At 38.6% G+C, this 16,634-nt stretch overlaps 1 protein-coding gene across 1 annotated transcript in view; it reads right to left on the bottom strand.

Moving 5' to 3' along the window:
* The window catches only part of SENP7 (SUMO specific peptidase 7), a 180,749-nt gene that overhangs the window by 162,324 nt on the left and 1,791 nt on the right, over positions 1 to 16,634 (bottom strand). Inside the window, 1 exon segment of the mRNA XM_017869509.1 lies at positions 10,937 to 11,035. Within this exon segment, the coding sequence (XP_017724998.1) occupies positions 10,937 to 11,026 (90 nt within the window). The 5' untranslated portion in view covers positions 11,027 to 11,035.

The following is a 16,634-nucleotide window of genomic DNA, read 5'->3' on the forward strand; positions in this document are numbered from 1 at the left end:
GTCTATCAACATTTCTCCAACACATGCACACTTCATGTCTCTCTGACACACTTTTCTAATTCTCACAATATTTCAGATTTTTTCATTATTATTGCATCTGTTATGGCGATCTCTGATCATTTGATGTTATTACTGTAACTGTTTTGAGGCACAACCAACTGTACCCATGTAAGATGGCAAACTTAATAAATGTTGTGGGTGTTCTGCTGCTCCAACAACTGGCCATTTTTCAGTTTCTCTCCTCCTGGGGCCTACCTATTATCTGAGACACAAGGATATTGAAATTAGGCCAATGAATAACCCTACAGTAGCCTCTAAGTATTCAAAGTGAAAGGAAGAGTCTTAAGTGTCTCACTCTAAATCAAAAACTAAAAATGATTAAGTTTAGTGAGGAAAGTTGAGACAGGCCAAGAGCTATGCCTTTTGCACCAGTTAGCAAAGTTCTGAATGCAAAGGAGCAATTCTTGAAGGAAACTAAAAGTGCTACTCCAGTGAACACACTAGTGATAAGAAAGCAAAACAGTCTTACTGCTGATAGGGAAAGTTTTAGTGGTCTGGATAGAACACCAAACCAGCCACAATGTTCTCTTAAGCCAAAACCTAATTCAAAGTAAGATCCTAACTCTCTTCAATTCTATGAAGGCTAAGAGAGGTAAGGAAGTTGCAAAACAAAAGTCTGAAGCTAGCAAAGGTTGGTTCATGATGTTGAAGGAAAGAAGCCATCTTCATAACATAAAATTGCAAGATGAAGCAGGAAGTGCTGATGCAGAAGCCACAGCAAGTTATCTAGAAGATCTAGTTAAGATAATTGCTGAAGGTCGCTACGCTAAACAATACATTTTCAAAGTAGATGAAACAGCCTTCTATTGAAAGAAGACGCCATCTAGGACTTCCACAGCCAAAGATAGCCAAGGAGGAGAAGTCAATGCCTGGCTTCAAACAACAGGATGACTCTCTTGTTAGGGGCTAATGCAGCTGATAACTTAAAGTTGAAGCCAGTGCTCATTTACCATATGAAAAATTCTAGGCCCCTTAAGAATTATGCCAGATTTACTCTGTTTGTGCTCTAGAAATGGAAAAACAAAGCCTGGATGACAGAACATCTGTTACAGCATGACTTCCTGAATCTTTTAAGCTTTGAGAACTACTACTCAGAAAAAGAGATTCCTCAAATCCGACGGAGTTTAAAAGCAAAGAAAAAAAATTTTTTTAAGATTCCTTTCAAAATATTACTTCTCATTAACAATGCACCTTGTCACTTAAGAGCGCTGATGGAGATGTACAAGAAAATTAATGTTGTCTTCATGCCTGCTAACACAGCATCTATTCTGCAACCCATTGATCAAGGAGTAACTTCAACTTTCAAGTCTTATAATTTAAGAAATATATCATATAGCTACCACATATAGTGATTCCTCTGCTGGATCTGGGCAAAGTAAACTGAAAACTTTCTGGAAAGGATCTACCATTATAGACGCCATTAATGACATTTGTGATTCATGGGTGAAGACCAAAATATCAACATTAACAAGAGCTTGGAAGAAGTTGACTGCAACCCTTATGGATACTTTGGAGGGGTTGAAGACCTCAATGGAGGAAGTAACTGCAGATGTGGTGGAAGCAGCAAGAGAACTAAAATTACAAGTGGAGCCTGGGCCAAGCACAGCGGCTCACACTTGTAACCCCAGCCCTTTGGGAGGCAGGTGGATCACCTGAGGTCAACAGTTTGAGACCAGCCTGGCCAACACGATGAAACCTTGTCTTTACTAAAAATACAAAAATTAGCCAGGCACGGTGGTGCGCACCTGTAGTACCAGTCACTCAGGAGGCTGAGGCAGGAGAATCGCTTGAACCTGGGAGGTGGAGGTTGCAGTGAGCCAAGATCACACCTCTGCACTCCAGCCTGGGTGACAAACGGAGACTCCATCTTTAAAAAAAAAAAAAGAAAAAAACACAGGTGGAGCCTGAAGATGCAACAGAATTGCTACAACCTTATGAGAAAACTAAAACAAATGAGGAGTTGCTTCTTTCTTAAAAGAAAATAGTTTCTTGGGATGGAATCTAGTTCTATTGAAGATGCTATGAACATTGCTGAAATGACAACAAAGGATTTAGAATATCACATAAGTTTAGTTGATAAAGCAGTGGCAGGGTTTAAGAGTTCTACTGTGACTCCAATTTTGAAAGATGTTCTACTGTAAATAAAATGCCGTCAAACAGCATGGGACAATACAGATAAATCTTTCATGAAAAGAAAAGTCTCTCAATGTGGAAAAACTCATTGTTGTCTTATTTTAAGAAATTGTCACAGCCATCCCAACCTTCAGCAGCGACCATCTCCCTGATCAGTCAGTAGTCATCAATTTCGAGGCAACTTTAAGCCATGCTCCAGTGGCAATACAATGATTTGCTGAGGGCTCAAAAGATGGATAGAATATTTTAGCAATAAAGTATTTTTTAATGAAGGTATGTACATTTTTAAATATGCTATTACACACTTAATAAATTACAGTATAGTGTAAACATAACTTTTATATATACTGTGAAACCAAAAAAAATCGGATGACTCGCTTTGCTACAATATTTGCTTTAGTGCAGTGATGTGGAACCAAACCAGCAGTATCTCCAAGGTATGGTTATACAAGTTTCCTCTCTCACACACACACACGTATCTTTATTATGATGGTAGTTGCAACGTGTATACATTTGTCAAAACTCATAGAATAATGAAGATGGATGAATGTAATTCTAAATTAATCAACAAGGAAATTTATTTTAGGCCAGGTACAATGGCTCACACCTGTAATCTCAGAATTTTGGGAGGCAAGGTGGGAGGATCACTTGGGGCAAGAAGTTTAAGACCAGCCTGGGCTGCAAGACCCCATCTCTACCAAAAAAAAAAAAAAAGACTAAATAAATGAATAAACAAAACAGAAAAAAATTGTTTTCAAAGTGAAAAAAATTTTAAAAGACATTTCACAAAAGAAGATATAGAATTGATAATCAACATCTGAAAAGGTTTTATTTTCAAATCTGAGGGGCTTTTTGTTTGTTTGTTTGTTTGAGACAAGGTCTCACTCTGTTGCCCAGGCTGGAGTGCAGTGGCGCAATCTCAGCTCAACGCAACCTCCACCTGCCAGGCTCAAGAGATCCTCCCACTTCAGCTACGTGAGTAACTGGGACTACAGCCATGTGCCACACCTGGCTAATTTTTTGTATTTTTTTATAGAGATGGGTTTATTTCAAATTTTATTTTATATACAAGGGGTATATGTGGAGGTTTCTTACATGGGTATATTGAGTGGTGCCGGGGCAGTGGTGCAGATCTCATCACCCAGGTAGTGAATATAGTACCCAATATGTAGTTTTTCAACCTATTCTCCCATCTCTCCCTAACTCCTCTAAGAGTCCCCAGTGTCTGTTGTTCCCATCTTTATGTCCATGTGTGCTCATTGTTTAGTTACCACTTATAAATAAGAACATGTAACATTTGGTTTTCTGTTCCTGCATTAATTTGCACAGGATAATGGCCTCTGGCTGCATCCATGTTGTTGGAAAGGACATGATTTCATTCCTTTTTATGGCTGCATAGTATTCCATGATGTATAGTACCACATTGTCTTTATCCAATCCACCAATGATGGGTACCCTAAGTTGATTCCATGTTTCTGCTATTATGAATAGCTCAATGATGAACATGTAACTGCATGTGTCTTTTTGGCAAAACTATTTATTTTCCTTTTTTGATATATACCCAGTAATAGGACTGATGGTTCAAATGGTAGCTCTGCTTTAAGTTCTTTGAGAAACCTCCAAGCTGCTTTCCACAGTGGCTGAACTAATTTACATGCCCACAAACAGTATATAAGTGTTTTCTTTTTTACACAGTCTTGCTGGCACCTGATTATTCATTTTTTAATCATAGCCATTCTGACTGGTGTGAGATGGTATCTCACTGTGGTTTTGATTTGTATTTCCCTGATGATTAGTCACGATGAGCACTTTTTCATAGTAATTCTGAGTACCTGTATGTCTTCTTTTGAGAAATATCTGTTCATGTCCTTTGCCTATTTTTTAATAAAGTTATTGGTTTTTCATTTGTTGATTTAAGTTCTTTATAGAATCTGGATAATAGACCTTTGTCAGAGGCATAGTTTGTGAATATTTTCTCCCACTCCCTAGGGATTTTGTTTTGTTTTGTTTTTTTTGCTGTGCAGAAGCTCTTTAATTAAATTAAGTTTCATTTGTCAATTTTGTTTTTGCTGCAATTGCTTTTGGGGCATTAGCCAAAAATTATTTGCCAAGGCTGATAACAACAAGGGTATTTCCTAGATATTTTTCCTAAGAGTTTTATAGTTTGAGGTTTTACATTTAAATCTTTAATTCATCTTGAATTAATTTTTGTATATGGTAAAATGCAAGGGTCCAGTTTCATTCTGCTGCATATGGCTAGCCAGCTGTCCCAGCAGCACTTATTGAATAGGGAATCCTTTCCCCATTACTTGCTTTTGTCAGCTTTTCAAAGATCAGATGGTTGTAGGTGTGCAGCATTATTTCTGAGTTTTCTATTCTTTTCCATTGCTCTATGTGTCTGTTTTTATACCTGTACCATGCATTTTGGTTACTGTGGGCTTAAATATAATTTGAAGTCAGGTACTGTGATGCCTCTAGCTTTATTCCTTTTGTTTAGGATTGCTTTGGCTATTTGGGCTCTTTTTTGTTCCATATGAATTTTAGAATAATTTCTTCTAATTATCTGAAAAATGACATTGGTAGTATGATAGGAATAGCATTGAATATCTGTAGACTGCTTTGGGCAGTATGGTCATTTTTGTGATGTTGATGCTTCCAATCCATGCGCATGGATTGTTTTTCCATTTATTTGTGTCATCTCTGATTTTTTTTCTGCAGTGTTTTGTGGTTCTTCTTGTAGACTCTTTCACCTTCTTGGTCAACTGTACTCCTAGGTATTTCATTTTCTTTATGGCATTGCAAATGGGATTGTGTTCTTGATTTGACTCTTAGCCTGGACATTATTGGTGTCTAGAAATGCTACTGATTTTTCCACATTGATTTTGTATCCTGAGAGGTTGCTAAAGTCAATTATCAGTTCTAGGAATCTTTTGGCAGAGTCTTCAGAGTTTTAGAGGTATAGAAACATTTCATCAGTGGAGGGATAATTAATATGAGATTATGTAAAGAGACTAAATCTATGACTCACTGGCATTCCTGAGAAAGAATGGAGAGAATAAGCAACCTGGAAAATACATTTGAGGATATGGTCCACAAAAATTTCCCTAATCGCAATAGAAAGGCTGACATGCAGGCCAGGCACGGTGACTCAAGCCTGTAATACCAGCACTTTGGGAGGCTGAGGCAGGTGGACTGCCTGAGCTCAGGAGTTCAAGACCAGCCTGGGCAACACAGTGAAACCTTGTCTCTACTAAAATACAAAAAATTAGCCGGGTGTGGCAGCATGCACCTGTAGTCCCAGCTACTCAGGAGGCTGATGCAGGAGAATTGCTTGAACTTGGGAGGCAGAGGTTACAGAGAGCCAAGATCGTGCCACTATACTAAGCCTGGCAACAGAGAGAGACTCCGTCTCCAAAAAAAAAAAAGAAAGAAAAGTTGACATGCAAATTTATGAAATACAGAAAACTCCAGCTAGATACTATACAAGACAACCATCCCCAAGGCACACTGTCATCAAATTCACCAAAGCCAACGCAAAAAAAAATCTTAAAGGCAGCTGGAGAGAAGGGTCAGGTCATGTACAGAGGGAACTCCCATCAGGCTAGCAGCAAACTTCTTGGCAGCAACCTTGCAAACCAGAAGAGATTGGGGGCCTCTTTTAGTCAACCTTAAAGAAAAGATATTCCAACTAAGAATTTCATATCCTACCAGCCTAATATTCATAAGTGAAAGACAAATAAAATCCTTCTCAGACAAGCAAATATTGAGGGAATTTGCTTCAACTACACCAGCCTTACAAGAAAGAGGTCCTTAAGGGAGTACTAAACATGGAATCAGAAGAATGACACCTAGTACCACAAAAATACACTTAAGCACATAGCCCACAGACACTATAAAGGAACTGTACAATCAAGTCTATACAACAACCAACAACATAATGACAGGATCAAAATCTCACATATCAATACTAATCCTGAGTATAAATGGCTAAATGTCCCTCTTAAAAGACATGGAGTGTCAAGGTAGATAAAAACACCAGACCCAACCATCTGCTGTCTTCAAGATACCCATCTCACATGTAACAGCATCCACAGGCTCAAAGTAAAGGGATAGAGACAGATCTACCATGCAAATAGAAAACAAAAAAGAGCAGGAGCCACTATTCTTATATCAGATAAAATAGACTTTAAACAAATAACAATTAAGAAGCACAATGATGGGTATTACCTAATGATAAACGGTAAAATCTAACAAAAAGACTTAACTACCTAATTATATATGCACCCACCATTGGTACATGCAGATTCAAGAAACAAATTTTGCTTGACCTACAAAAAGACTTAGTTAGGCAACCACATCATAATAGTGAAAAGACTTCAACACCCCACTGACAGCATTAGACAGATCACTGAGGCAGAAAGCTAACAAAGAGACTCTCACTTCACCTCGGACTTGATTAACTGGACCTAATAGACATCTACAGAACACTCCACCTAACAACCACAGAAAATGTTTTTAATGTCATTAGTCATCACAAAAATGTATAGTAAAACCAAGCCAGGCCCGGCACGGTGGCTCACACCTGTAATCCCAGCATTTTGGGAGGCCGAGGCAGGCGGATCACCTGAGGTCAGGAGTTCAAGACCAGCCTGACCAACACGGAGAAATCCCATCTCTACTAAAAATACACAACTAGCCGGGTGTGGTGGCGCATGCCTGTAATCCCAGCTACTCATGAGGCTGAGGCATGAGAATCACTTGAATCCAGGAGGCAGAGGTTGTGGTGAGCTGAGATCACGCCATTGCACTCCAGCCTGGGCAACAAGGGGGAAACTCCATCTCAAAAAAAAAAAAACGAGCCTAAAAGTCAATCAATAGAGAATTAAATAAACCATGGTATATTCACATAATGGAATATTACATAACAATAAAAAGAAACAAACCAGTGATAAATGCAAAACATGGATAAATGTTAGCAATATTATACTGAATAAAAAGAAGCCAAACACAAAAGAGTTCATACTATATCATTCCATTTTTATGAAATTTAAGAACAGGCAAAACAATGGAAACAGAAATCAGAAGAATGGTTGCCAGAATCATGGTGTAGGTACAAGCAACAGATGAGGAAAAGACACAATGGTTGAGTCATATACTTGAGTCACATAAAAAAGAAAAATGAATCAATTAAAAATATATTAAATTCTTTTGATATTCTAAAAGACAAAATGAAAACAAGGAAAATTTCTGGAGCATGACAATATGTTACTCTAGTCAGAGTTCGTCTAACTTTATACTTAAGATTGCCTGTTTAATGTAACTATATGTCAATAAAAATCACAAATAAATAAATGAGTTAAAATTCTGCTGAAGACTATGGAAAGGGGCATTTATTCCTTTCTCTTCCACTGAAAACCATTAAAAACATTAACAAAAAAGTAGACCAGTGGAAATGCGGCAAGATACTTGCACAGCCTCAAACACTATACAAAGTATGAGCAAATATTTAGCAAATACAGTGAAGTTTAAGCCAACCACAGAGCACAGTAAGGCTGACATGTGCCACTTCCAGTCTCAAACAGGATGTCGATTTCCCAAAATTTAAGTATCACTTAACTTTTGCGAATATCAAAAAACAGTATAAACCCAAATATATGGAAATATGCTTTTTTTCTAGAAATAAATGAAAAAACTCATTAATAGTGGTTGCCTTTAGAGAAAAAGGACAGAAAGAGATTGTATTTGCTTCAACTTACACTTTTTTTTTTTTGAGACAGGGTCTCATTGTTGCCCAGGCTGGAGTACAGTGGTACAATCATAGCTCACTTTAATCTTGAACTGCTGGGCTCACGGGATCCTCCCACCTCAGCCTCCTGAGTAGCTGGAACTACAGGTGCACAAGACCACGCCTAGCTTATTTTTCAATTTTTAGTACAAACAGGATCTCGCTGTATTTCCTAGCCTGGTCTCCAACTTCTGGGCTCAAGAGATCCTCCCACCTCAGCCTCTCAAAGTGCTAGGATAACAAGTGTAAGCCACCACACTCAGCCCACCTTGTACCTTTCTACATAGCCCAAATTTTCTAACCTTATGCAAATATATTATTTTCTTTTTAAGTAAACATAAGTCACACCTGATCTCCTTTATTGTTTCCCTTTTTATGTACTCTTTGTATCCAATACAAAACAACAAATGTATTATTTAATAACAAAATTTCTAAATGTTCTTTTACACTAATTTTAAAGCAAAAAATACTGAGGACAAATCTCTTCTCTAAGAACAAATTTTAAAAATGGTTAATAGGAGGCCGGGCGCTGTGCCTTATGCCTATAATCCCAGCACTTTGGGAGGCCAAGGCAGGCAGATCACCTGAGGTTGGGAGTTCAAGACCAGCCTGACCAATATGGAGAAACCCCGCCTCTACTAAAAATACAAAATTAGCCCGGCATGGTGGCGCATGCCAGTAATCCCAGCTACTGGGGAGGCTGAGGCAGGAGAATCACTTGAACCCGGAAGGCAGAGGTTGCAGTGAGCCAAGATCGCGCCATTATACTCCAGCCTGGGCAACAAGAATCAAACGCCGTCTCAAAAGAAAAAAATGGTTAATAGGGTCAAGTGGTATGAGGGCTCACGCCTGTAACCCCAGTGCTTCAGGAGGCTGAGGTGGGAGGATCACCTAAGCAACATAGCAAAACTTTGTGCAAAAAAATTTTAGAAACTAGCTAAGCATGGTGGTGCATGCCTGTAATCCTAGATACTCAGGAGGCTGAGGTGGGAGGACAGCTTGAGCCCGGGAAGCTGAGGCTGCAATGAGCCATGAGTGTGCCAGTCCACTCCAGCCTGGGTGACAGAACAAGACCCTGTCCCAAAAAAAAAAAAGTAAATAAATAATGGTTATTTTTTCTTATAACAAAATATATATATTTAAGATTACTTAAAAATTGTTATCCTAAAATGAATGCTGCAGTTATGGACTGAATTGTATTCCCCCAAAATTCATATGCTGAAGCCCCAACTCCTAATGTGACTGTATGCAGAGACAGAGCCTTAAAAGGGGTTGAATGAGGTCATTTGGGTGGAGTCCTATTCCAGTAGGACTAATGTCCTTATAAGAAGAAGAGACACTAGGGATACAGTGCCCAGAGAAAAAGCCATGTGAAGACACAGAGAGAAGACAGCCATCTGCAATCCAAGTAAAGAGGCCTCAAAAGTCAACCCTGCCAGCACCTTCATCTTGGACTTCCACATTCCAAGGCCAGGTACAATGGCTCATGCCTCTAATCCCAGCACTCTGGGAGACCAAAGTAGGAAGACTGCCTAAGGCCAGAAGTTCAAGACAAGCCTAGGCAAGATAGCAAGATCCCACCTCTACAAAAAAAAAAAAAAAAATTGTAAGTAGCCAGGCACCTGCTTGTATTCCCAGCTACTCAGGAGGCTGGGCAGCAAGATCACTTGAGCCCAGGTGTTCAAGGATTCAGTGAGCTATGATTGTGCCACTGCACTCCAGTGTGAGCAACACAGACCCTGTCTCTAAATAACCTAAATGCCCTTCCATGGTAGATTAGATAAAGAAAACGTGGTACACATACACCATAGAATACTATGCAGCCATAAAAAAGAATGAGATCATGTCCTTTGCAGGGACATGGATGAAGCTGGAAACCATTATCCTCAGCAAACTAACACAAGAACAGAAAACCAAATACTGCATGTTCTCACTTATAAGTGAGAGCTAAATGATCAGAACATGTGGACACATAGAGGGAACAATACACACTGGGGCCTTTCAGAGGTCGGAGGATGGGAGGAGGGAGAGGAGCAGGAAAAATAACTAATGGGTACTAGGCTTAATATCTGGGTGATGAAATAATCTGTACAACAAACCCCCATGACACAAGTTACCTATGGAACAAACCTGCACTTGTACCACTAAACTTAAAAGTTAATAATCAAAACACAAAAAACTGCTATCTTAAGCCTTCTTCATCAAAGCCTGATTATAATGCTTAACAGTGAGATAAAGTCCAGATTTATAATCAAAATACCTTTTGAAATATAGTTGTATTACTCTTCAAAACATACACTCTCAAACTTAAAATGGGTGAAGAACATAAGAACAAACAATTCTATAAACCTTATCATTTTAGTAAACTTAAAACAATTTATTTTACAATAATAAGACTTAAATTTCATGAAGAAATCAATCATGCATAATAATGTATACATAGTTTTAAACTGAAGAGCCTAACCTCAAAGTATCATTTCAACATGCCAAAAATGAACTAAAATCTGCAATTAAATAACACAAGAAAACCAAAAAAGGGACATATCAGAAAATAAACATTCAGTGTTTTTTTTGGTTTTTTATTTTTATTTTTTTGAGATGGAGTCTCGACTTGTTGCCCAGGCTGGAGTGCAGTGGCACGATCTTGGCTCACTGCAACCTCCACTTGCCAGGTTCAAGCAATCCTCCTTCCTCAGCCCCCCTAGTAGCTGGGATTACAGGCATGTACCACCATGCCTGGCTCAATTTTGTATTTTTAGTAGAGACGGGGTTTCACCATGTTGGCCAGGCTGGTCTTGAACTCCTGACCTCAGGTGATCCACCCACCTCAGCCTCCCAAAGTGCTGGGATTACAGGCATGAGCCACCGCACCCGGCAAAAATTCAGTTTTATTACAATATTTTAAACATACCAAATAAAACTATGTACTTAAAAGAAATTAATTTTAATTATATTTACCCCCTGCAAAGGGTGATTCCAGCATTCTGAGCTTCTGAATTTGGACAGTGGTGATTGAACATGGACATCCTCTGGTTTTGCATTTAACATCTTTCTTATCTGAAAATAGGATGAGAAAATAATTAGTTTAATTGAACTATATACAAGAGCTAATTCAGCTAACAGAACCATTATATTACCCTGCATTAATAATTTGCTAACAGTTTTAAGGAGTTTTAAATTCAGTGCTGAATTCATATGCAATTAAATATAATTTTATTTACAAAAACCTTCTCCTTGACTCTGAAAGTAGATAAATGAAGAATCACGAGAACTTCCTAACTATTCTCTTTCCTGCTGTCTTCTCCTCTTTTAACCTTTCAAATGTCAGCCCCAGAGTTCTCTAATACATAAAACCTAATTATGGCTGCAATACTTAAAATTCAACAACGGTAGCCATTACTTACAGATAAAACTCTTTACAATTGTAAAACTCTTTACAGTCTGGGCTCTTTCACATCACACACACATCAAAACTACAACCCAACCATGCTGAATGAATCAACCTTCTTCAAACACATCACATTATTTCATATCTCTAAACCTTTGCATATACTGTTCCCTCAATCTAGAATGCTCTTCCTTCTCTCCCTAGTGAAGTATTCCAGATTCTTGTCAAAATTACTAATTTATCTACGCAACCATCACTGCCACACCACACATTCCTGAAACAGAATCAACGGAACAGATCAATGGAACATTATAAAGAACTCTGAAATAAGACCACACACCTACAACAATCTGATCTTTGACAAACCTGTCAAAAACAAGCAATAGGGAAATAATTCTCTATTTAATAAATGGTGCTGGGAGAACTGGCTAGCTATATGCAAAAAACTGAAACTGGACCCCTTCCTTATACCATATACAAAAATTAATTCAAGATGGATTAAAGACTTAAATGTAAAACCCAAAACTATAAAAACCCTACAAGAAAATCAAGGCAATACCATTCAGGACATAGGCACAGGCAAATATTTTATAACAAAAATGCCAAAAGCAATTGCGATAAAAGCAAAAATTGATAAATGGGATCTAATTAAACTAAGGAACTTCTGTACAGCAAAAGAAACTATCATCAGAGTTAACAGACAACCTACAGATTGGGAGAAAAATTTTGCAGTCTATCCATCTGACAAAATTCTAATATCCAGGGTCTAAAAGGAACATAAATTTATAAGAAAAAAAAAATCCCCATTAAAAGGTGGGCAAAGGATATGAACAAACGATTCTTAAAGGAAGACACACATGTGGTCAGCAGCATCACTGATCACTAGAGAAATGCAAATCAAAACGACAACAAGACACTATCTCACACCACTCAGAATGGCTATTATTAAAAAGTCAAAAAAAAAAAAACAGATGCTGGCAAGGTTGTGGAGAAAAAGGAACACTTTTACACCACTGCTGGGATTGTAAATTAGTTCACCCATTGTGGAAGACGGTGTGGTGATTCCTCAAAGACCTAGAGGCAAAAATACCATTTGACCCAGCAACACCATTACTGGGTATATACCCAAAGGAATATAAATCACTCTGTTACAAAGATATATGCATGCACATGTTTGCTGCAACACTATTCACAATAGCAAAGACATGGAATCAACCCAAATCCCCATCAATGACAGACTGAATAAAGAAAATGTGGTACATAGATACCATGGAATACTATGCAGCCATAAAAAGGAACACGATCATGTCTTTTGCAGGGACATGGATGGTGATGGAAGCCATTATCTTCAGCAAACTAATGCAGAAACAGAAAATCAAACAATTCATGTTCTCACTTTTAAATGGGAACTGAATGATGAGAACAGATGGACACAAGGTGGGAACAACACACATTGGGGCCTGTCAGACGGGTAGAGGGAGCATCAGGAAGAATAGCTAATGGATGCTGGCCCTAATATCTAGGTGATGGGTTGTTCTTGCAGAAAACCACCATGGCACACACCATGGCGACCTATGCAATGATCCTATATATCCTGCACGTAGTACCCCTGAACTTAAATAAAAGTCGAAGAAAAAAATGTTCACCACTGTTTCCCTGGTTACTTATGTCTAATGGAGTATCCAATACATGTTGAGTACCCAATAAATATCTACTGACCAATGCTTTAATCAATTAGATTTCAGAAAATAATGTTCATTATATACAGGTAAGTAGGAAAAAACAGATTACAAGACAGCATTTTGTGGTTTTCTATTTTTTAATATTTGTTTCTTATAAAGAGACAAATAACCTAGAAGGATACACATCATAGTATTAATTCTGGTTGTGTCTGGGTGGTCTTCTTTTTGTTTAATTGAACTTTAGAATACCTCTACAACAATCTAGTGTCATTTTAGAAATATTTCTTAAACATGTATTTATTTATTTGAGACAGGGTCTCACTCTGTCACCTAGGCTGGCATGTAGTGACTCAAACATAACTTACTTCCTGCTTCTACCTCTTGGGCCCAGGCAATCTTCCTGCCTCAGCCTCCTGTGTAGCTGGGACCACAGGCATGTACCATCACATCTGATTAATTTTTTTATGTTTTGTAGACACAGGGTCTTACCTTGTTGCCCAGGCTAGTCCCGAATTCCTGGGCTCTGGGGCTCAAGCAATCCTCCCACCTTGGCCTCCCTAAGTGCTGGGATTAGAGGCATGAGCTCCCACGCCCAGCCAAACACTTCAAACACTTTTTTTTTTTTTTTGAGACAGAATCTCTTTCTGTTTCCCAGGCTGAAGTGCAGTGACGCAACCTCAGCTAACTGCAACCTCCACCTCCCGGGTTCAAACGATCCTCCCACCTCAGCGTCCAGAGTAGCTGGGATTACAAAAATGCACCACCACACCCAGTTAATTTTTGTATTCGCAGTAGAGATGGGTTTCCGCCATCTCGGCCAGGCTAGTCTTGAAGTCCTGACCTCAAGTGATCTGCCCACCTTGGCCTCCCAAAGTACTGGGATTATAGCCTTGAGCCAACCTGCCAGGCCCAGGCCAAACACTTTAAATTCAACGTGTGCTAGTATCTTCTCCCTGTATCCACCAAAGCTCTTATCCTTTTGGTAATTTATTTCCACTAGCAGCCTGGAGGAAAAGGCAGTAATATAAACTACTAACAATAATGTAATATGCTAATTTTCTAAGAAAGTCTACATTTTTTAAATGCACTACCACAACTTTATGTATAAATTATGGGATTAAGAAATAAGTAAATACATTGTAGATAATGAGAGACAGAAAAAAAATAAGGAAAGAGGAAAAGCTAGAATCAGCCTTGTGGTGTGGGACCGGAATCAGAAGTATCAGTATTCATTTTTTATATAGATAGGCAGATAGAGAAATAAATACAGATACATGTGTTTGTGTGGGAAAACAGAGATATGTATGTTGTATGTGTGAACATATATTTTTCTAGTCTTGTCTGTTGAGAAAGCCTAAAAACAATGACATCCCAGTTGCAAGTATACCTAGCACACAGACCTGGGTTTCTAAATATCATCCTTCAATTGAAAGAACCAGGACTCCCTGGGAAAGTGGTTGATTCCAAGCCTGGGGCAGGGAAAACACAAGATAAGCATCTTGCAGTGCCAAAAAATATACAGTGCCAGAAAGTAAGTGTTCAAAAAAAAAAAAATGATAGGAGCACATCAAAAGGGTACAGCCAACATGAAAGATCTCCCAAGGCTAAAATACTCTGACCAACAAACCTATAATGACAGTAGTGGATTATAACTTATAGAATAAACTAAATATTCTATGAGTCTATATTGATATAAATAAATAAGTGAAGCCAGGCACAGTGGCTCATGCCTAGAATCCTCACACTTTCAGAAGCCAAAGAGGAGGACCTCTAAATACATAAATAAGTAAGTTGGGGAAGAGAATCAGCTCTCCCTTACAGAAGAATTTTTATTTTGTAGAGACAGTGTCTTATTCTGTTATCCAAGCTGGAATACAGTGGTGCAATCACGGCTGACCACAGCCTCAACTTCCCTGGCTCAAGCAATCTTCCTATGTCAGCCTCCCAAGTAGCTGGGATTCCAGGCATATGGCAACATGCCCAGCTAATTTTTATTTTTCGATATGGGGTCTCACTGTGTTGCCCAGGCTGGCCTCAAATTCCTGACCTCAAGTGATCCTCCCACCTCAGCCTCCCAAAGTGCTGGGATTACAGTTGTGAGCCACCACACTGGTCCCTTATAAAAGAATTTACATTCATAAATCTATAATGAATGAGCAAAAGAGAAAACCACCAAAATACCACAAATACAAATTTGCAGGCAAGATACACTGATAGATGCTACAATAGTAAACAAAAGTTTGAGATAAAATAGTATATTTGCACAGATTCAAAGCATCTCCCCTAAGATATTTATTAATTATAAAGAGGAGAAAAGTAACTTTACAATGGAGCAAACAGGCAGACACCATCTTAACCAAACAATCAAGGCTGGCATTATCAGCACTAAGATGTATCACTATCATGTACCCCCTGATATAATGCACTAAGAAGGGCACCATCACTTCTGTGGTATTCCTCCCAAAAAGTCATAACCTTAATCTAATCTTGAGAAACCTGAAACAAACCCAAAGTGAGAGATATTCTACAAAATACTGTCCAGTTTTCTTCGAAAGTGTCATGGTCATGAAAGAAAAAAGACTGAAGAATTGTCACAGACTTAAGAAAACTAAGGAGACCTAACAACTAAATGCAATGTGGGATCCTGGATTGGATCTGGCAACAGAAAAAGGACATTAGTGAAATCGAAGGAATCCAAATGATGTCTACAGTTTAAAGCAGAGGTCCCCAACCCCCAGGCCAAGGACAACACAGCAGGAGGTGAGCAGCATGGGAGCCTTAGGGCCTGAGCTCCAACTCCTGTCAGATCAGCAGTGGCATTAGATTCTCATAGGAGCACAAACACTATTGTAAACTGCGCGTGCAAGGGATCCAGGCTGCACGCTCTTTATGAGAACCCAATGCCTGAAGATTTGAGGTAAAACAGTTTCATCCCGAAACCATCCTCCTGACCCCTGTCCATGGAAAACTGTCTTCCACGATACTGGTCCCTGGTGCCAAACAGGTTGGGGACCACTGGTTTAAGGTACTGTATGAATATAAATTTCTTGATTTTTATAATCATACTATAGTTACATAAGATAATAACATTGAGAGAACCTGAGTGAATTGTACAGGAACTCTGTAAAATTTCTGTAACTTTTCTGTAAGTCTCAACTTCCTTGTAAACAAAAAGTTTAAGAAACACTGTAGTACATCTAAAAATCAGAAAGAGAAATGGATTAATTCAGTATTAATTTCTAATGGCAGGATTTCAGATTAATTGCATGAATAATGCAACAGTCTAAAGCAGGATATTTCACTTCACTGGATATATTAAAAACAAAAATATTAGTAGTTAATACAGAGGTATTTCAAAGTGGGTATGATAGTATTCATCCTGGCAATGTAAGATTTTTTTTTTTTTTTTTTTGGAACCAGCTTCCCCTTTTCCCCCCGTTGGAGTGCAATGGCGCAATCTCGGCTCACTGCAACCTCTGCCTCCCAGGTTGGAGCGATTATCCTGCCTCAGCCTCCCAAGTAGCTGGGACTACAGGCACCCGCCATCATGCCCAGCTTTTTTTTTTTTTTTTTTTTTTTTTTTTTT

Source organism: Rhinopithecus bieti, unplaced genomic scaffold (genome assembly GCF_001698545.2).
Source record: "Rhinopithecus bieti isolate Rb0 unplaced genomic scaffold, ASM169854v2 scaffold_4640, whole genome shotgun sequence".
In the NCBI taxonomy this organism is placed as follows: Eukaryota; Metazoa; Chordata; class Mammalia; order Primates; family Cercopithecidae; genus Rhinopithecus; species Rhinopithecus bieti.